General features: G+C 38.7%; 1 protein-coding gene across 3 annotated transcripts in view; it reads left to right on the forward strand.

Moving 5' to 3' along the window:
• GLRA2 (glycine receptor alpha 2) overlaps positions 1 to 21,854 on the forward strand; it is a 126,312-nt gene that overhangs the window by 97,858 nt on the left and 6,600 nt on the right. For all 3 annotated transcript variants that reach the window (XM_010728889.3, XM_010728890.3, XM_010728892.2), the window contains exon 8: positions 149 to 298. In XM_010728889.3, coding sequence (XP_010727191.1) covers positions 149 to 298 — 150 coding nt within the window. The remainder of the gene's footprint in view (positions 1 to 148; positions 299 to 21,854) is intronic.

Below are 21,854 nucleotides of genomic sequence, written 5' to 3' on the forward strand. Positions count from 1 at the left end.
ACAAGAAAAAGAAACCAAAAAAAAAAACCCAAAAACCCACATCATTAAATAATTGAGTCTCATTACATGCAGAAATGTGCTTACTTTTTCGTATCAGTTTATGAAGAAGTTTGGAATGCATAATATTATGTGTTCTTCTCCTTTCTAGGTCTCCTACGTAAAAGCTATTGATATCTGGATGGCCGTGTGCCTTCTCTTTGTCTTTGCTGCATTACTGGAATATGCAGCAGTCAACTTTGTTTCACGGCAGCACAAGGAGTTTCTGAGGCTTCGAAGAAGGCAAAGAAGACAAAACAAGGTATAGTTGCCCTTTACTCTAGGTGCCAAACTTTACCCTGACAGCATATTTGACATATAGGTTGATTTCTCACCTCAGTTCTTGCCCTCGATGGACAGTGTCGTTATAATGTTGCCTTTTTTGTGATTTACTCTTTGAGAAGGAGTTGAAAATTATCTGTTGGCTTTATTTACAGTTCATAAAGATATCAATAAATGTCAATAGACTGGTCAAGAATTTTATTCTCTTCTTAAAATTGATGAAGCAGCTATACCTTTACCCACAGACTTATTAGCTATTTAGGCTAGACTGACCTCAGATTTTCTTCTAATCCCCAAATATTGTTATTATATGGCACCAACTAAGAGATAAGGAACAACAGGACAATGATATAGACAGCTAACATTATTATTTCTCTGAAATAATTTTCTCTGAATTCATCCAGAAATGCTAACATAAGCGTATGCTTAAGACCTGCCTTTTCTAGTGTCTTTTCTTGCTAAAACTGGAGATTCTTTAACATAGTCCCCTGTAGGCACAATCAGCAGTTCTGCCCTCACTTCTAAACCAGCATTGAGCAGTGTATTTCCTTGCTGAAACCAGCAAACCTGACCACTGGGAAAAAGAAAAGGGTTAGGGCAACTTCACATGTTATTACTGATACTAACTTCAGTTTTTAAACAAAAGAATGTTTTGTGAGTATTATGATTATATAATTTTATACCAACTGAAATGTGGAAGAGAGGCTTGTTTTTAATGTCGATATCAGTCTGGAAATATTTTTAGGAAGTCTGTCAATCTTTTCTGATTTCTTATTTGTTAAAAGAAAAGGCAAGAATAGATGTCAAACTAAATTTTAGTCAATTTATGATCAATTCCCACAACTATAGCATCCTTCTTGTATTTGTTTCTCTGGAACTCAGTATCAGCAGAAACATTTAGGTTTGTATCTCTGCAGAAACAATTGCTAGGCAGAGTAAATATTCACTTGAATCGCATGCGAGTTTCAAGTTGCTAATAATGGTTTCCTTACTTTAGGAATAACAAGAATGGCATAGGGCATTTGTGTTTTGACAGGTCTGTCTAATAATTACTCTGTAGCTAATGGAATATTTGATGGATGCTCTGGGAAGCAATCCAGTACTGTCCTCAGATTTAATGCTGTTGTCAGATGAATTGAGATTCTCATTCAGATTCTGAGAGGGAATAGAAATGCTTGCCTGTCTATGGGCACAAATAGCAGATACACTGCCACTAGAAACCTTTGTTTTCAGTAACATTGCAACAGCAGAAGATGATGTATGGAGTCTGTAATTTCAGTTTTGGGTATGATGTCTTCTTCAGAGGTGAACTAGCTGCCAAGAAGCCACTACTGGTAAGTAGTAGTATGGCAGCAATGTCACTTGAAAATTATGAGATTTTGGTTATGGAAGTAGTCATTCACCTACTGTCAGAACGATTATTTTGGTGACTATTAGGGAAAGATACTTGAAACCTAATCATCTGAAGAAACCACTCAAGGAAGTCAGTTGATTCTATACAAAATGGACAATTCCCTAATTAAGCACTGCATAACACTCTTTTGGTGTAAGATATACTTATCCATTTGCACAGGGTTTCTATTATTTTTCCTATGAATCTGGTTGCACAAATTTCAAAATAGGGAATGATGATACTGAGACCAGTTCTTTTTGAAGCATTTTCTGCATCTCTTTACTTGAGTTTGTATTTCACGATTTTCTCTGTTTTGCCTTGAAAGTCGTTCACATTGTTTTGCATGATGGTCTTCTCTAACTGAGCCATTCTTCTCTTTGTGTGTTATGTATGTGTTGTTGTGTTGCCATTGTGCTGTTCTTATTCTTGCTGCTGCTATGTATGCTGGCACTCTGGGGACAGGCACAGACTATGACTATTGGGAATGAAAGCGTCGATTCCGTGAGGCGCATGAATGGCTTGCAAAGAAAAGAGTCGTCAGCTTACGGGACAGTGAATCAGATCGGCAATTCAAGTTTGAGGGTAAAACTGTAGTGAGCAAGAGAAAGCAAGAGAGAGCTTTAGTATGTGCAATGATGTCATAAATCAGCAGATCGGATGATTTTCATGACATCGCCAGTAGCCTCTTGCACTCTCTTTGCTAAATGTCCCCACAAAATACGGAGTACTGTCCCCAGCATGAACAGCAGTTTCATGTTGCATGTTCTTGTGGTCAGTCCTTATGATTGTTATTTTCCATGGTTGGATTGTGCTGTTCCTTCTCCAAACCTAAGGAAAGTGTATGTGTATTCTGTACCCTGGCCCTGTATATATATATATGGGGGGAAGGGAGTTAGGGGATCAAGTGTGGTGCAGGAACATAGGAAGTGCTTTGACATAGAAAATCCCACACTGTGTCATCTTTCAGATGACTGCATTCCAACCAAACTATGTACATATCATGAAATGCATTTTACTGGTATGGTATTTATTCCTCAACTGTCAACCTGTGGTGTTCCTTCTTGTCACATCCTAAACATTGTCTAGTGGAGTATGAAGAAAAAAAATGTATTTCACTGTTTTTTTTCTACTTGTTTTGAGAAGAGCCATGGGGCTGAAATTCTGTACACAGTGTGATGTGTAGTAGATCTGAAGCAATATGATAGCCGCTGATAGATCCAGATTACGGGTGAGTTGTGGAAGTAATAAAATCAGTGATGGAGAGAGAAACAAGCTTAGTGTTCAGCTCATTGCTTGCTACTGGTGGCAGAGAAATGAAATCCATTCGTTCAAATAAAAAAGGACTAGAATTTAAATTTTTCAGGACCTGGTTTTCCAAAACAAAAATGTCATTGCCCAAATAGCTTTTGAGCTATAATAGGCGTTTTACTTTGATCAAGGTCTGTAAAGTTATGTGATTATAAGATGTAGATGATTTTAGTGGATTTTGTTCACTGCTAGGGGAATTACTGGCTTTCAAAATCAAAGCAAATAACACAGATCCTGTTACACTGCAAAATTATGTTAGAAGGCTTGCAATGCAATAAATCATTCACTTAAAGAGCAACAATAGCAAACAGTAGAAGAGAGCCTTCATTTCTGCATTCTTTCTACTGTAGAAATAATTGCATTTACCCATATGCAAAAATGAACCTAAGCATAAAAGTTTTAGGGATAAAACCGATATTACTATGCTGCCACTGGAAAGCTGATGTCATAACTCTAAAAAAACAGTACAAACAAAGATTCAATGTTGTCTGTCTGATCAGTCACATAGTGCTACTAGTCCAGCTAGGTTCATTTAAAACCCAGCTACTCTCTGCCTGCAGAAAACTGGCAGAAATATCACTTCTACTTCTTAATATCGTGTATTACACATACATCCAGCACTACACAAAGAGAGACCACATCTCTGTACTATTTTTGCTGCAAAATTCTGAGAGTTGAAGATGTGCTGGAGTTGATTTCCCCTAGAGAACTCCCACCACGAAAGTGATTTGCTCTAGTAAGGTGGAGGTTCCTGGAGCAGTGTTGTCATAGATGAAGCTTGCTACTTTTCTGCTCAAGAGAAGGACACTTATCTGCAGAAGGGAATATAGCTTGTGGTCCCACAAGAAACCTCCCAAACAGGGTGTGTGGCTCCCTGAGTTATTGTTCACTAAGCTAAGCACTTATGGAGAATGCAAACCTAAAAGTCACAGGTGAATGACTGTGGCATAGTCAAGAAGAGACAGAGGAAAAGGGAGGTGGTTTAGTACCAAGCCATGCCGGGTCAAGATTCCTGGATTAAGCAGATTGATTCTCAAAACTGTTCTCAGTTTTGTAAGCTTTCATCCCTTCTTTCATTATTGTTACTGCTGTGTTGTGTTCCTCATATTGGTGTGACCTCCTCAGCATTGTATGAAAGCACAAGAAATCTGAGACTATAAGAAGTCAGAAAGGTTAATGCTTCTCCAGGAAAGTTTAAGTTGTACTGCTGACTGTCCAAAACTTGTAATTACAGCTGAACAATCGACCCATCCCTGTGTTAGAAACAACTGAACTGTTGGCCAGTTCAGGACCTGTTGCCACCTTCCTTAAGGAATGAAACTCTATATCCTCAGCCCTTCAGCCTGTCTGCATTTGCCACACAGTTTCTGTTGGAGGAAATACTCAATGCTCATCCTAAAGATCTGTGTAGTCTTCCTGCTCACAATGAAATGCACTCAACAGTAGCCATATCTCACTGCTGAAATAAATGGTTGTTTACTTGCTGTACAATATGATATTACTTTTTGTATAGGGAGAGTACAGGCTGTAAAAGCCACAAGTCTGGTGGAATGGGGGATGTAATACAGTTGCAGTATATTGAAGTCTAAATTTGCTTAGTGCCAGATCACCTGAAGAAAAACAACTTCTTTTTAAAATATTATTTGTAATAATCACAGAAGATTTGGTTATTTTTCAAAATGATGGGTTTTTAGTGAAGCAGAGATCTATTTACACAGGCTCAATCATCTCTTATGGAAAACAGTAATTATTATGTTATATGATCAGTAGTCAAAATGAGTCACAGTCCATGAGTATTCATACCAGTGTCTCAAAGATGACTTCCTGAATTACTATGACCAAGAGTGGGGGTTAAGTTTGGGAGTGTTAGTGTTAAAAGCAATACTTGGCAGCTTGAACAAAAAATTGTGCAGCTGGAGGCTGTGACAGAATTCAATCATGTGTAGGGAACATGAAGCAATACAAATAACAGTGCTGCAACCAGGGGGGCTCAGATGCATGCAGATTAGCAGAGGGAGGCACAAATAGTGTTTTCAAATGACAGAACTGGGACTGAGACTCAGTGATTACAGTGGCAAAAGATAACTCTGCTAAGCGAAGGAGGAGGCACCTGGCCAAATGGTCAAGAGAACTGCTGATTCTGGATAGAGCTGCCCATGAGCAGGCAGGTAGTCACCAAAAAAATGCTGCCACATCAAGGTGATGAAATATTTCCATCTTCGAAAGAGAGAAGAAATACATATTGAACAACTGTAATTTTCAAAGGCTGTCTGTTGTTTTAATCGCATTGAAATCCCACTGTCAGAAACCCAGACTATTTTCTATTTTGTAGACCTGTCAGCTAAAAAAATCACAACTTGCCTTTGCCTTTAAAACACTCAGTACTACTGTCCCCAGTGGAAATTTTTGTCCACTAGCATCTGTGTGTACAGCACTCGGTGGGATAACGTGCAGGGCGTGCGTTATGTAAGATGCCGCATCATGTGAATAATGGAAGTGCTCAAGGAAAGCCCTTCTTGTTGAGCTATTTTTGGTGCACACAGAGTAAGCTCTAACACACGAGCTTCATTGTGAAAAATAGGAATCCAAGCCTGAATGGCTTCCTCTGTCTTTGACATCTTGCTTACTTAGCGGATTAAAGAGCGGGTAGTTTTTGCTGTAGATAAACACCCTCAAGATATTGCAGTTACTTTCCTTTCTCCAGGGCAAATGCATTAGTACTTTAATGTAAATGCACAGAAAAAAAAAAAATCCAGCAGAAGGTAAAGAAACCAGAATGATAATTTAGCTTGAAGAAGTAGTCCATACAACTGCACAGAACCAGTTAAATAATAGGCACAATACATTTCAACATGTTGCTGTGTTACCTTGCAGTTTCATCTGACTATCCTTGTTTGCCTTTATACTGTGAGCATGAATAGGCTAGTAATGGCCCTAGTTAACATCGGTCTAAGTATCTTTATTATTTATTGAATGGAATTGCAGTAGGGAGTTCAAACATTTAAACAAAAGCATCGTTTTGAACTAGAAGAACACATTGATAGAAATCCTTAGACTAGCTCTGGGCATGAGCCAAGACTCACGGTAAGTCCTAAAATGAAGAGTAATCTGTAGGGAAAGAAGGTGTTCAGCCATGGGGGTGGAATCTGCTGTGTAATCAGCAGAACAGACTAAGCTTACTGAAAATGGAGATTTTCCAGTAAAAAACAAACAGCCGAAGAGGCAAAGTGGAATAGAGAACTAGTTTGTTTGTTTGGTTTTAAAGGAATGTTTGTAAGTTTGTGAAGTTTATAAGTGTTGTGAAAAGTGGAATTAAAGTTTATCTTGTGTAGGAGGAGGGAAGCTAGGAAAACTCACAATGAACAAGTATTTATGATTAATGGGTAATATAGCTTCAGATGATATATGATGATGAACTGTGCTTTGTTGTGTTCTTTTTTTTTTCACTTGAAACTAAGACTAGAGGAAAAAAAGAACAGTCATATTTTCAAGGAGAGAACTCTGAGATCCTAATGGGTCTCAGATATTGGGTGCATTAAACATTCTATAATTAAAGGCAGACTATAAATAGTGGACACCAGATAAGTGGAAAACTGATGGGGAGTTGGTAAGATTGCAAAATGATGAACCTTAGTATCTACTGAAATAATCAGAATGGGGCAACGCAGAGTATCCTGTGGAAGAAATGGAAAGATAAGGGACCAGATGCTGCTCCAAAACAACAGCCAGGACATCATACACCATAAAGACTTACACTGACCAGCCTGAAAGTACATGATTCCTTAATATTAAGATATGAATAGGACATAAGAGTCAAAGAACTAAGTTTAAAGGGGCTGCAGAATAATAGAGTCACAAGATTTCAGATATGGAACTATGAAATAGCTGTATGCTGTGTCACCTGGGACAGATAAGACTAGAGAAGCCTGAAGGTGTACCTGATAGAGTTTTATTGTTTGCTCAGTAGTGTTACTCTTGCTTTAGGAGCTCTAAGTCCTTTCTTGTACCTACCCAGCATGCAGTGGCTGAAAAGATCAGGTTGGAACTGACAGGCCTTGGGGACTGAAGTTTGCAATTCACTGGAGTGAGTTTGTCCTGATAGTTACTCAGGAACAGCAGGAAATATGCCAGAAATGAACTCTGCAGTTTTCCAGCTCATGAAAGGTACTCCCCAGCTGGGTGCAAATGTCTCATTTTTTATTATACCTAGGGGAGAGTGCAAACCGAAAATAGGGCAGAGGAAGCTAAAAAGAGACAGGAATCAGTGTTCTTGTTTTTGATGCTTTAAAGCAACAAGATGTGTTTTTTTTCAAAAGCCACGTGACATAAGCATAAACTTCCGTTTTCTGGATTATTATAGATACAGTGATTCCTTCACTGAATATGTTCTGGCCTACCTTATTTCATGAAAAATTCTGTGAAAAAAATGTTGAAAAAACATTTGATGATCAAAACTGAAAAAGACTGAAGCAGTAAACTTAAAATGTCCCTTCCTGAGACTCCATAGAGCAATAAAAAACACTGTAGTCCCAAGATTTTGGTCATGAAAAGAGGTTTGCCAACAGGGGGTCAAATTTTGTCCCATATTGGTTACTTTGTTCAACCCACGTAGGTATCTTATGTTTAGTCTTTTCCTGCCCACAATCTGGACCAAACAAATCTCTAATCTCGGGGTTTCTCACTGAAGGTATGGTTAGTTCTTCTTTCTGAGCGGAAGATAAAGATATCAGGGAGGGGAACAACTTCTGGTCCCTTGCTGATCACAATGCTTTATATCAGTCCTGAATTCCATCCTAAGTTTTATATTCAATAGAAGAGAATTTCAACAAGAATAAATACAGATTAGTGTTTCTGCAAGAGAATGAAAGGGTCATACTTTTACAGCCAAACATAATATTGGCTAAGAATATCAACACTGCTGTATCAGTGTATTTCCAATCTAACTTGCAACCGTGCTTGCTCTGTGCATCTCCAGAGCACAACACACCAGTTGCATCAAATTACATGGTAAATTGGTGAGATGGGCAAGTGTTCAGTAGGATCCATGAAACGCATATTTACATCTGACCCAATTAATCCTGTTCTCCACTGGGGATAGAAGCTGCTATTTGAATGTAATTAATTGTGAAGCATTCTGTAATGATGTTGTCCAAATGACATTGTGCAAAACCAAATTGTATTAAATAGACTGTTGAAACCTCATGCTGTTTCAAGGTCTGAAAATCTTAATGGGTTCCAGTAAAATCCAGTTTTTATAGTACTTCTAAAAAAGTGGTGTTGAAGTATATTGTTTCTCTCTCTCATACACACACTTTTTTTCTTTTCTTTTTTAATTAGAGTATAATTCCTTTTTAAAGGTAATAATCATTACTTATAGCAAACTGACTGGTTGAAGACAGTTACTGACATTTTTTAATTGATGTAATGATATTCAGAGATATTCATTTCACTTGACCCGCTGCTAGAGAAAAATGCTGTTTAGTGTAAACATGGTAATCTGTATTTGGGTACTTCTCACAAATGGCTTTTTGTTCTTGTTGTTGGTTGTTTTTTATTGTCTTTCCAGTAACACTAATCTCTCATCTTGCGGAAAAGAAGTAACTGTCCAACTAGGAGTGGGTGGTAGGAAATGAGACTTTTTTTGCTACTGCACGAGGAAGGGTCTAGGAAGAGATAAAGTGGAAGGTCCAAATAGTCTGAGTGCTTGCTGTCTGCCCAAAATCCTCATCCATTTCAAAACATAAGCATTTGAAAACTCCTTGCCAAGTCCTGCCACAGGTCACTAAGAATTTACCCATTTTCATTCTCTGTAACTGGGATGTTTTCATGGCATTTCAGAGATGGCACAGCCTTTGTTCTGCCCACCCAACACTTCTTTACTTTCAAGATCAATGCCAAGAAGGACTGCTGGTGTTCTTGGTGTTCTTATTGGTAAGCTTGGTTTTCCAGTGTTTGGCTTTGTTTATCTGGCATACTGAATGCCAGAGTGTTTTTAGCTCTTAGATTAACAGATTGGAAAGGTCAGGAAAGGCTGCTGTGATTACCTAAATGTGTGGACCAACAGAAGTCTAGAATTATAGCTCTGAATTTCTGCATCAAGCCTGGAACTTTCATTTGAGGGGTTGCATAGCTGTTTGAATCATTAAACTTCTATCCTGTATGTATAATTTTGAAAACACACAAATACTGTGTGTGCATTTGTACATGCACATGTACAATCCACTTGCTTAAGTGCAGCTATTCTGCTACTGTGCCAAGGTTTTAAATTCTCTATGATATCATGACACAAATCCAAGGAGGCGGGAAGTCTTTGTTTTCACCTCACTCTCTTCACCTTGCTGTCTGCAAAGTTTTCTGAAGTGATTCTTTCTGCTAGTCAAATGGAAGTTCTCTGCCTGCAACCGGCTTGTTTGTTTTCTGTTCAGCCTTCCCAGGCTGGCTGGTTACAGAGGCTTGCTTTCAGGTGCTCTGTAATCTTCATCTGTCAAATGAATAGCTAATTAAGAGTGGAGATCACAAACTGTGTTCATTAGGGATTATCTGAGTTGCACAACTGTGAGCTCTTAAACTTCGTTCAGGAAAGCAAGTTGTATGTTTTCTCTTCAGCCTCACATTGGTAGCTGTGTTGACGTAGCCCTGACACTCTCTAGCACAAACACTCCGAGACATACATTTATCTACCTTCTGTTAAATTAAGCAAGCTTTCTTTATCACAGGCAAAAGCTGTACAGTAGATATGACTGAAAAAACTAAAATTTGGCCTCATTCATGGTCTTCAGGTCCAATACTATTGAGGTCTAATACTATTTTTTTAACTGTTATTAATTAGGTTGTAAATGTATGCTACCATGTGTTTAATTGCATATGCAATGAAGGGGCTAAGAGTGAATAAGTATTCCACAACAACCAACTGACAGGTTGATGAGTACCATTCTCACAGGGTCTCCCATGTCAAACTCAGGCAGCATTCTGAGACTTGAGTGGGTACGCAAGTCTTCAGAGGATGACTTTTTGCTCTGGCTCATAAAATTTTCAGCTCCATCAATAACCTGTATCAGTGTTTTCTGTAGCTCTCCTGAGGCTTTCACAGAATAAAATTGCCTTTCTTCAAGTTTTGCAAGTTCTTGTCCTATCTTTTACAGAGAGACAGTGGCAAATTAGGCAGCTATTCAACTGCTGTTTTTTTATTAGACCATAAAGTCCGATAATACTCTAGCAGACAGGTCCTTCCACAGGCATTTGTGTATGTAAGTGCTTGTGTCTAAATGGAAAAAGCAGAAGTGGCATAACATAATTTAGATATTATTCTCCCTTTCATTGTGATTCCTGCACAGGTCACTGAATCTCATTTGTGCCTGTCTACCTGATAATTGCCAGTTTTCCCCAGGCTCTCATATGCTGGTATGTCCTGTCATGCCTGGGCTTCAGGTTGCCTGAGTTTATTCATTCTAGTTCTACCTCTAAGCCTCTTATCATGCTTCTCACTCTATCCAGGGAGCCTCACCAGCATTACTAGTAATGATTTCCCACACAAAACTAACATGTATTTGTTGTTTCTTATTTTTTTTCTCTGTTACTTACCTTCTTCAAAAGTATCATAGCATACAGCTTGCTTTTGTTTGTTTTGTTTCTTCTCAACCCCGGCCTACCAAAGTTAGTTTAGTTGCTCACCCAACCCAGTTTTCAAATCTGCTTTTCAGCCTAGTCAATGTGTACTTCATTGTAGCACTTGTTTTCAGCTTACCCTATCAATTTGGCAATAGTCAAGCCTCTTACCACACCATAAAAAATCTGTTTTCTGAGTGAGAAAAGGGTAGAAATAATAGATCTTTATTACAGATGAGGGAGCTGTTTAGCAAACAGCTGCTTCTCTTCACTGTGGCAAGATCCATCTAGAGATGATATAACCACAGAAAGGCACCTTATGTTAGGACATGGCTCTGTCTAATGCAGGGTGCTTTCTGTGATTGCTGCTGAAGGAGGAGGCCCTGAGATCAATGCGGAAGGAGGACATGTCCTCTATACATCTTCTCGGGCCCTAGGACTTTGCAACTCAAAGTCTTTCTAAGCCAGAGGAGGAATTTTTGTGATGAGTAGCCTTCACTATTTATGGATAGAGCAGTCAATTCAATTGTGATGATTTATGAATTATTAAAGCACTTTTTGTAAACTTGCTATGAGTTGTTAGCGTTAGCTCCTCAGCCTTTGTGCAAATAGGTGTACATGTGGCCATTGGAACGGCCAGGATTGTGTGGAATAAAAAGGGCACTGGCACTGAAGAAATAACTTTTTTGAGGTTAGTGAAGAAATAGGAATAACCAAAGCTACATATTAGATGAAAGGAAATAGGATTACTAATGGTTTTGCAAATTGCAATGCATATTCAGAAGATACAATTAGTATTTGTAATGAACAAAGTTATACAGAGTTTGGTGACTGTGCCTGTAAGGAGAGCGGAGCCAAAAGAAAAAGGAGTGCTAGTTATGTGAGGCATATTCTGTATTTGCATTTTCTTTCCTGTTCTGATATATTTGTGTTCATAAAACAATATAAACAAGAGTAGGAACAATTTTAGTATACTTGAGGACTTCAGCGTAAGCCCTGGTTCATTCACCATTCCACTTTTCTCAGATGGCAGTTAGTGAGCTATTAATGGTCCTTAGTCCACTCAAGGATGGAAGAAAATACAATGGGGGAAAAACAGAATTACGTGCTCCCATAATTAAAAAGTATATATCATGAAACCCTAAGTCACTTCTGTTGTACCATGCCTTTATCTTTTAAGTTGGCTTCAGATCCTACAGAAAAACAAATCAATCAGCTAGTTGTTGTAATTCTTTTTTTTTTTTTAATGTTTTTGAGCACTGTCATTTTGTTCCTTATTTTAGAGATGTCCTAGATTTGTCTATCACAAGCTGCAACAGAGTCAGTTCTGTATTTGTCACTAATGGGCTGGTCTTTTATTATTCTGCCCTTACTGTTACCTGTGCTGGATACGCACATTGTGAGATATTAATGTACTTTTTCATAGGAACCATGTAGGAGTGTGAGAGAGAATAAAACAAATTCCAAGGAGGGTAATTTTTGCAGGCATAGAAAATGATATCTTCCTTTCTAACTGTAAATAAAGACTCTTTTTTTTCTCGAGTTTGGACAAAGGATGTATTTCCCAAAATACACGAGAGCTCATTTAAGATGCTCTGGTTCTTTTATTATTTTTAGATACTGGGGGTTGGGGTTGCTTGTGTTGTCTGTCTCTTATTTGCTCTTTGATCTTTGTTCATTTTCCCTTGTGGCTTATATTGTGTTATCTTGTTGTAGAAATAACCTGTTGGAATTTTTTTTTACTGACAAGTGTGGACCAATGATTTGTCATCCTTCTTTCTTCAGTTACTTCTTCCCCCTTCTTTATGATGAGTTATCCTGTGGGTATTTGTATAGCTGCAGTTGAATATATGAGTTGTAGCATGACATGATATTTTCATCACTGGATTTGATGCTAACAGTTGTTATTTCCCAAATATTTTTCCCACACCATGTGACGCTAAGAGATGATTTCATTGCACATGGCATCTCAGCCAGTGCTCTCAGTCTCACTTTTCCCCTGTCAGGGCTGTACATTCTTTGCTGCCTAACCCAACTCTCATGAGTCTGTCAAATACCTCGATCAGCTATGAAACATGAACTAGCTCACCTGTAGTAGAGGTACTATCCATCAGAGTCAAAGTAGAAAGAACGTTTTTGGGGTGTAGCATTCCTTGCCTCTTGTGCAAGCTCTGGGCTGCCTTTGCCTGAGATAGACACCTGTAATCTCAAAGTGGGTCACTCCAGACTGATTGGCAGGACATGGTGCAATGTGAATGTTGGCCTTTCCTTCCCCACAAGTCCTCCCTTCTTGTCTTCCACATGAAAGTTAAGATGTCTTAGGAACTGGTACCAGATTTGTATGAACTCAGGGATCTTTTCTCCCAGTAGCATTTGAAGTAAAGAGGCTTAGACTTTAGCCTCTTTGCATGTTTAAAGCATTACCATGTAGAGATGGCTGTGTGGGCTGGCCAGTTATTGATTCTTCTTCCATTTTTTAACTATACACACAGAATTGGAGGATGGTAGAGGACAGGAGCAAGAGGGGTCCTTGAGGGCTAGCTGGCACAGGCAGAACCAGGCAGGACGCTGGGAGATTTATAGTGGCTGAAAATATTAATCAGTGCTTTTAAATAGTTCCTTCTGTAATGTGCCTGATACATCAGGCAGGAGTTTAAAAGAGATTTGTGAGGCATTGTTCCTCGGGGAGACTGTGAGCTGAATTATATCTCTTGGTGAATGTGCTGACCTGTAACTGGGTATTTCTGATTTACACCCTGTAATTCTCCTTGACTCACAAGCTCTCCTGGAACAAAGGTCAGTAAAAAAGACTCTGAACAATTATTTACCCTTCTGGACAGGAATAACAATAGGTTCTTTCTGTCCCCGAGGCTCTGCGGTTCCCCTTTCCTCATCAGCAGCACAGCTGCAGATATGCTGCTGAAATACAGATACACAAGTTTATATGTTGTAACATGTGCTGATCTCTTGCTGAGCTGTCTGCTCTCTGAGCCTCTGCTCTCATCTCTTCCTATACCAGAGAATTGCCCTTCATCCTCCAGCCCTTTTAGAGGTCAGTCCTAATTTTAAGATCTGCCTGGACTGAGAAAACAATTTTTCAACACACTCATGTAGAGCCAAAATTAGCCCAGTACTTACTTTGAGATATTTAAAACTAATAGATGTGTGATACAGTCTAAAAACAACCTGCCTGTGCAATTAGTTCATTGATCAGACATTTAAAAACTGTGGCAGAAGAGCAGAGCTATGGATTAAGATGCACAAAGATTTCCTTTATTGAATAGAAAAGCATGCAGAATTTTAATTACAATCAGGAGATTATATATTTACTGCAAGTGCTCATGTGGATTGCTAAAGGGTTTTGACAGGAAGGGACCACACAAGCCAAGAATTGAAAACTGGCAGGAAGGAATACAGCAAGTCTTTCATTTGGGGCCCTGCAAAAGAACACGCGTCTGAGATGAATATGTGACAAGAGGAGAGTAGTGGATTTCTGCATGAGGAGGTGACAAGCCAGACAACCAGCAGCTATATATTATCTATGATGGTGGAAAGATCACATCATTTGCAACCTTTGAAGCAAGGGGAAAACCAAACGCAACATCATCTTGTAATGATCTAAGAGCAAGCTGTCTCCTTTTTTTCTTCCTGGTTATATATAGCTGTTAGAGAGGGCCCCACTGAACAGAAAATGGAACACATGATCAAGGGCAGTCCAGTGAGTCAATTTACTAATACCATAGATTATTATGCCAAATACATTGTACCAGCAGCACAAACAGTAATGAAGCCTCGTTTATTTCTTTGCCTGTAAATTAAAATGACTATTGGAATTGCCACACCTCAGATATATGAGCCAGATTCTCTTAATCATCCAAAACAAATAGCCTTATTTTTTATTCTGATGTTTATTTTAGGAGCCATTCCAAGACTGGCAAGGTGAAACCATCTATTTAAATGCAGCAAACAGATTTAAAATATCCGCACACAGATTTCCCCTCAGGAGGTACTTCGGTGGTCTCGTTCTTTGAAATGTTTTCTTCCCTCAGATCCAGAGAGGGATAACTCAGCCCTTCATCTAATGATGAGATATCATTCAGCACGATGTCATGCAGTGACATTACATATGAGCAAGCTCCTGGATCTTCATTAAACCATCCTTCCACAGTGCTGATGAAGTCTTGTAGAGACCTCAAATAGCCATTGAACAGAGCATGCATAGCTCAGCCTTCTGTCTTCCCATGCTTCAGTGTTTCAGTAGCCAAGTTTGAGGAGAAGGATGTTTCCAGTGTTGTGCAGGCTCCATGGTCTACTATTTTTGTTCCTTTCAAAATTATGGGGAGAACATGTATTGTAGGTATGTTTATGATGCTGTAAGAGAAGGTGGCATTTTCTATAAAGCTAAATTGAATGACAGCTGAAGAGAAGGCACAGTTAAACTTTCTTATATCGCAAAATTTAATCTCCACAGGAGAGGTTCATTTTAATATATTATTTGTAATAGAGCTAAAAAACAGTGTTCTTCTATTGTCCTGGTGTCCAGACTCCAGATGGAAGTCTGACCACCTTTCAGTCTGTCATATATTATCAAAATTCTAGTCAGACATGAATGAACAATAATTTAGGGAAATAACACCTGAATCACAAGTCACTTTTTATCAGAGTTTGTTTTTTTTTTTTTAAAGAACATAATCAATGTTAGTGATCTCTAAACTATTTTCTCTAAAAAGAGAGCTGAGAGTAATTGGAGATACATTTACAAGTACGAACTATCTGCTAAAGATAAATCACAAAGTCCAAATATTACTTTTCTGTTGAGTATTTTTTCCTGTAGGTGGTGTGTACATTGATTTAGAAATTAACACAGTGCTATAAATTTAGCACATATAAGGGAAAGCAGATTGTACTGCTGTGATTGTACTTGTCATTGGAGTACTCTAGAGCGTGCCAAATTTCTAATCTACTGCTATATGAACACTTTCCCCCATTATTGATTTTTCTGTAGACTGGAACAACATGTAGAGTGCACAAATGATAACTTTCTTTGCTGAACATTAAACTGAGAATAAAAGGAAAATCTCACTTTTGGATTTTGCTGAAATTATTACATTCATTTTCCAAAGCCTCCATCTGATTCCTGTTGCAAGCCCTGGACATTCAGAACAAGGGCACAGAAAGCTCCTTGGGACAATTTGCTCAGTGATCTCCAGGTTTCCACACTGGTATCACAGCTTGTGCATCATGAACAGAAGGATAAATGCATAGCAGTACATTTCAAAATATTTTGTGGTATTGGAAACTCTCTGAGCAATTAGAAGCTCTGTGTATACATATAGGGAGAAGTAAGCTATTTTTAAAAAGTAAACCATTTCCTGATTGTTCTTAAAAGGTCGAATAAAACCTCTCAGATCAGAAGTGGTGTTGGCAAGGTGGAGCTCTATTTTAATAATTTGTCTTTTCTCTGAAGGAAGAGAATTTATTTGTAGAGCCCAGAAAGGTCTGCAGAGGCCAGAGCAGACAGGGGTAAAGGAAGGAACTGAATTTTGCAAGTAGAAGGTGGAGGTCACATGTTTGGAAATCAGCAAGGGTGAAAGCATTAGAGAGAAGCTAGGCAGGAGCAGAACCAGGAATTAATGATTCAAAATTTACAGTAGAAAAAAGTGGAAAAGGAATCACAGACAAATGACAGCTGTAGGAGAAAGGAGACAGCCTGAAATTGACTATAAAGATAATTTCCTTAATTGATTTGTTTGTATTTCTCACTAGTAATTTTAAGACACCATCCATGTTTTCAGCTCAGAGGACAAACAAATCAGGTTGATATTCACTAGTTGAGAATGAGCCATCATATTGCTCGATCCTGGCAGAGCATTCCTACCTGGTATTCACAAGCCTGTTGGAGGTCCAGTGAGGTAGAAACCTGTGTTGCCTTTGTCCATGGGGTCTCCTGCATTGCTTTGTGCTCTGATTAGGGGCACATTTTCTGTGCAAAACCCTTCCTCCCCCAGGTGGTAGCCCTTGAAGCTGATATTGAAAGTAGCACCTTGATATCAAGTGGCCATAGTCTCTCAAAGTGAGTCCTGACCTCTTCAGTACACCCAAAGATAGGCATTGGAAACACTGATTTCGAATTTATTACTCAGAACACATAGAAGATAAACCAGGCAGTATACACGTCTGGGGAAGGCTGCTGGAATAACAGGTTTTAGTGATTCCGTTTGTCTTTGAAAAGTGATGTTATCGCTCTACTCTTTCTTCTAGTTAAATTAATGGGGCACTTCATGCATTTTTCTTAGTCATCTTGAGCAAGACTTGAGTTCAGATGAGCAGCTAAGATCCTCTCCCAAGGATACCTTTTTCTCTGACTGTAGTAATTCTGCCACTTTCATCTGCCCTTGCCTTTTATATACTGTTATATATCTACTATTTTAGATTATCTTTTAATCAGTTTTGCCAAGTAATAAAAGTCCACTACTAGGCAATCTATTGCTTAGCTACCGGTCTGGGCAGATGGTCTTTCTGGAGAGGTGCCAGCATCCCACCAGTGAGCCTGTTCACGGCAGAGAGAATTGCGAAGGTTTAGTGATCCTTGGTTGTGTATCCTGTATCTCTGCTCCTGAGAACCACAGTCACATTTGAAGGGGAAGCTAGTTTGCAAAATGGAGGCTGTATCTTGAGAAATGCTCTCATGAGAGCTCCTAACTTTAAGTTGGAAAATATCAACATTAGCTATGTGCATTTCTTACTAATAGATTCCTTTAGCCAATGCAAATGGCATTAGAGTACTAAATTAAGTAGAATGCACACATGCATTTATACGTACTCACACCAATAAAATGAGTGCATGTATATGTAATTCCATGCTTAATACAGCAGAAGAAAAACTACCTACCTCATTTTAAATGAAATCTTATTTCCTTTCTGTTGGATGAATATTTCCAATGACCTTGTAGGATTTGGGGATTTATTACTAACCAGATGAGGAAAAAATAAACCATCTGTGTAAAGATTGGACTATCAAGTTACTATAGTATTGAATGCCATTGATTTTTACCTCATGATGAATGGGTTTTTTTTGCTGTGAATAAATAATATCAGACCTTTGTAGAATAACCCTCGAAGAGGAAAACGAAAATGAAACTATGAAAATGGATTTGTGTAGCAAATTTCTAATATATTCAAACAGCCAAGATGCAACAATTTAATTTCAATAACAAAGTCTGGAGTGCAAGTAGCTGGCAAGTGCTTTGTTTAACCCAGTCACGCTTCTGAGCTATGTGAAAACAGCTAGAGAAATGCAGATTGAGATCTTGGCTAACAAGAACAAAATTATATGCAAATCCAGGATGGATAATTTGTGTAATGGAAGATAAGAAAAGAAAACCAACCCCAAAAACATTTATTATTAGGAGCCCATGCTAAGAACTGATAACTGGGAAAGGAAGGCATCGATTTATCAGTTGGTTTGTCTTCTTGGCGAAAAAAAAATAACAAAACTTATAAAATTTGCATGTGAACATTTCAAGATGATGCAGATATTCCTAACTAATTTTAGCTACAGAATTTAAATTATTAATATAATTTGCAATATTTAATTTGTTTTGTGTGGTATTTGCATAAATTTAATGCACGAAATCTGCCTGAGAAAGCACTAGCAATCTCTCCAAGTGTTTGCTGGGGCTTGTGCTGGTCGCAAAGGGCTCATAGGAAAGAATGCATCCACAGAAAAAGAAAGAAGGCCTCTTTTCTTGTCTTTCCTCGTCTTTCCCTTTCCCTTTCTATTTCCTTTACCTTTTACTTTTTTTCTTCCTATTACCCTTATCCACCTCATGCAGGGCTGCAGAAAGAGCCTCTCTTCCCCTTTTCCCCCACACATTTCTGCAGATGCTTCCCATTCTTAAGCATACATCAAGTGAGATGCTGCTGCTCAGTCATGGACACAGACGGCAGCACTTTGTCCCTAACACCAATCCAGGCAGGAAGGGTGGAGCACGCTGTCCGTGGTGCAGGCTGGGCTGCAGGCTGACTGTTTGCCTGTCTGTAAAAATTGGGAAGTTGGAGGAATTGAAACCAAAGCCTGAAGAATTTGCTAGTGGCATTTTGTTTTTGAGGGCAACCTGCATAAATCAGATCACTTAAGAGTCATTTCTAGGCCTTGTACACAGATATATACTTGTTTATTTTTTCCTTTTTCTTTCTTAATCTCAGCTGTTCAATAAATAACACACTGAGATGATGAGGTCAGGGCACAGGGGTGCTCTAAAAAAAGTAATTTTAAAAGTATTTCAGCCGAGGCAGTCGGCAGTGAGAAATTTCCCAGAAGTACAATAGAAACCATTATCTTCCTCCCCCCCAAAATTTAAATCTGCTTGAAGACAAGCACCAGGAAAGTCTCAGGGGAAACTCCTGGGGAAGCAGGCACTCAGGTACTCCCAGCCCACAGCTAGGGGCTGTGAACTCAGCTCTCCTGTGTGCTGTGGTAGGAAAAGCAATGGCTGCTCAGTGCTTCTTTTGTCCCCCCTTTCCATCCAACACTCCTCATGCTTTTCCCCACTCACAGCACTCTGCTGCCTTCCCTCCTGTGCTTTGATGGGGCCGTCTCACAGCTGGGTAAAATGTCAGAGTAGCCTCACATTTGAGCGCTGGCTTTGCAGTTTACTCAGCCTTGCTCATCAACAGGGTGACAAACTGGTTGCCATGTATCCACCAGCCTTCTGGTCAAAGCAGATTATCCTAAAATCTAGGTCATTACTATGCATTTGTCTGATGTAAAACAGACTGATTTGACATTCCCTCTGCTGAACCGGTCAGCCTTTGCTGTCATTAGAAGGGACTGGCAGGAGAGCTAACTTAGAGCAGCCTTCAAATGCCACTGTCCTCAGAGGATTTAATATGCAGGCTGTACAACACAAAGCACTGAGTCTGAACACTGCCATTTAAAAGACAGGTAAACCGAGGCACAGTTTTTCTGTTAGGAATAGCTCTGCTCTTATTTAGGAGCTATAACTCCCTGTCGCAACATCTCCAATGCTTTGCGAAACAGCAGTTCCTCCAGTTCTCCCTCCCTTACTCACAATTAAAATATTAATCATATAATATATAAAACATGAAGTTGAATAAGAAATTTATATTTACTTCATTTACACAATTGAGAGAAACAAGTCTTGCTTTACCAAAGAAGAAGGAAAATCTTTCTTTTTTTTTAATAATAAATTTATCACCCTGACTGACTGCATAATCTCAATTATCAAAGAATTTCTTGAAAAACTTAAATACCACTTACAGATATTCCAAGGCAGGAAAATATTTTTGCTCCACAACATGTTTAAGTTATGTTACTCTTTCAGCTGGATAATGTTCAGGGCGAAGCCACATTAACTACCATTTCATTATTCTATTAACAACAGTTCACTTGCTGTTCTTACAGAAAGAGTAAGTAAATCAGTCATGCTTCATAGATTCTTCTGCTGTTTATTGGAGATAGGAGGTATGATTAGGCCAGATTTTTAAAGCAAACCTAAATTTGTCAATTGGAAACCTTTACTGAAGACAATGACCAATGATGCCAACTATTATGAAATGCCTATTTTACTTAGATTTTATAAGGGACGAGTGTCCAAATGAGAGAAAAAACAAACCTCGCTAAACAGGAAGAATAGGTATTAAGAGAGAGAAAAAGGGCTGCCACTGTGATAGCCACCATTATGGCACACAGAATGCTGATGGGGCAACATCACTCTGTATGTTCAGCCAAAGACCATTTATGTTTTTGATGAAACACATAGATAAATATTTAGGAAAAAAGAGTTCTTAGGGCAAATTTTGGGCCCTATTTGATCTGTACTTTGGACAGGATTGAGGTGAGAAAGTGACAGTTTTTTGTCTGGAGGAGGGGAAACAGCATCTGGCATAGGTGAACTGAGATCATGCAGTTTTAAGGAAGGAACAAATCAGAGAAATCTGCTGATGACCTCTTTACTACCAAATGCCAGCAGAACTTGCTCCATCCTTATTTCCCACCATACCCTCTGAAGAACTGCAGCACATAGGTTTGCTATGGGAGTGTCATCTCTTTCTACATCAGCAAGAGTTAGCCTCAAGGCACAACCATGTGAAGAGAAGAAAAATGACACTCAAAGTACTACAAATTAGTGGAAATGCAGGACATTTCAACACTATCTCCAGTTCCCAGTATGTTATTAAGAGATGGAAGATCTGAATTCTAAGCCGTGTTATACAGGTTGAAAATGAATGGCTTCTCTTCCAGGATCCAGAAGTGGCCAGGCATGGATGTTTAGAAAAGTTGTATTTCAAAGCTCCATAAAAAATCCAGGTCTTTTCTATCTTCTGAAAATAAGCAATTGAGGATGTACTTTTGCATGAACTAAGGTTACATATTCAATATCCACACGTTAGCCTATAATTAGTGAATCTTTGCCATTGTCCTGTTTTCATCCCCTGAAACATTTCACGCAATGATTTACGCAGGTAAATGAAAGATAGTTTTCTTCTGAAAAATAAATTCTCCCTTTCTCCTTTATTGTGTCATTGTGTTCCTATTTCCTGCACAGGAGAGAAAGAAAGAAAATAAAAGAAATACCTTTACCTATTCATTTTCTCTCCACTTATTAATTTTCACAATGATTTTATGACTTCTGCAATTATCCTCCATCTCTAAAGCACAGTTTTTCTGTGCTGAAGAGATCTGAGCTACTTTGCATCTCCTCATGCATTAAAAAGTCTTTTATCATTATTGCTGCTCCTCCTGGCACTTTGTCTAATTCTGTCATGTCTTTCCTTTTTTTGGATGACCAGAAATGCTCTTCATGTTTAAAGACTGATCACAACATGGGTGGTTAAAGCGGCAAAGATTTTCTGATTTGTTTGCTTGTTGTCTGACTTCCACTTAGCAGATGTTTTCATTCACCTCTGTGGTAATTCCCACAGCGATCACCCAAGAAGGAACCAATTTTCTGAGCATATTACTGTCTGTGTCTAAAAGGGTTTTTTGCAATGCACTTTAGCTTACATTTTATCTACTACAATTTTGTTACATAGTCACTAAGTATTAGATATCCTTCTGTTTGATTGATATTTGTCCATTCTGAATAGCCTTTTTCTCCAGCCTACCTTGAGCTGGGAACCTTTTCCTCAGATTATTTTAAAATCTCTTCCATATTCCCAGCTCTGGTGCCGATGCTTAGGAGAACCTCTCCAGAAAATTCCTCAG

Source organism: Meleagris gallopavo, chromosome 1, assembly GCF_000146605.3.
Source record: "Meleagris gallopavo isolate NT-WF06-2002-E0010 breed Aviagen turkey brand Nicholas breeding stock chromosome 1, Turkey_5.1, whole genome shotgun sequence".
Classification (NCBI taxonomy): Eukaryota; Metazoa; Chordata; class Aves; order Galliformes; family Phasianidae; genus Meleagris; species Meleagris gallopavo.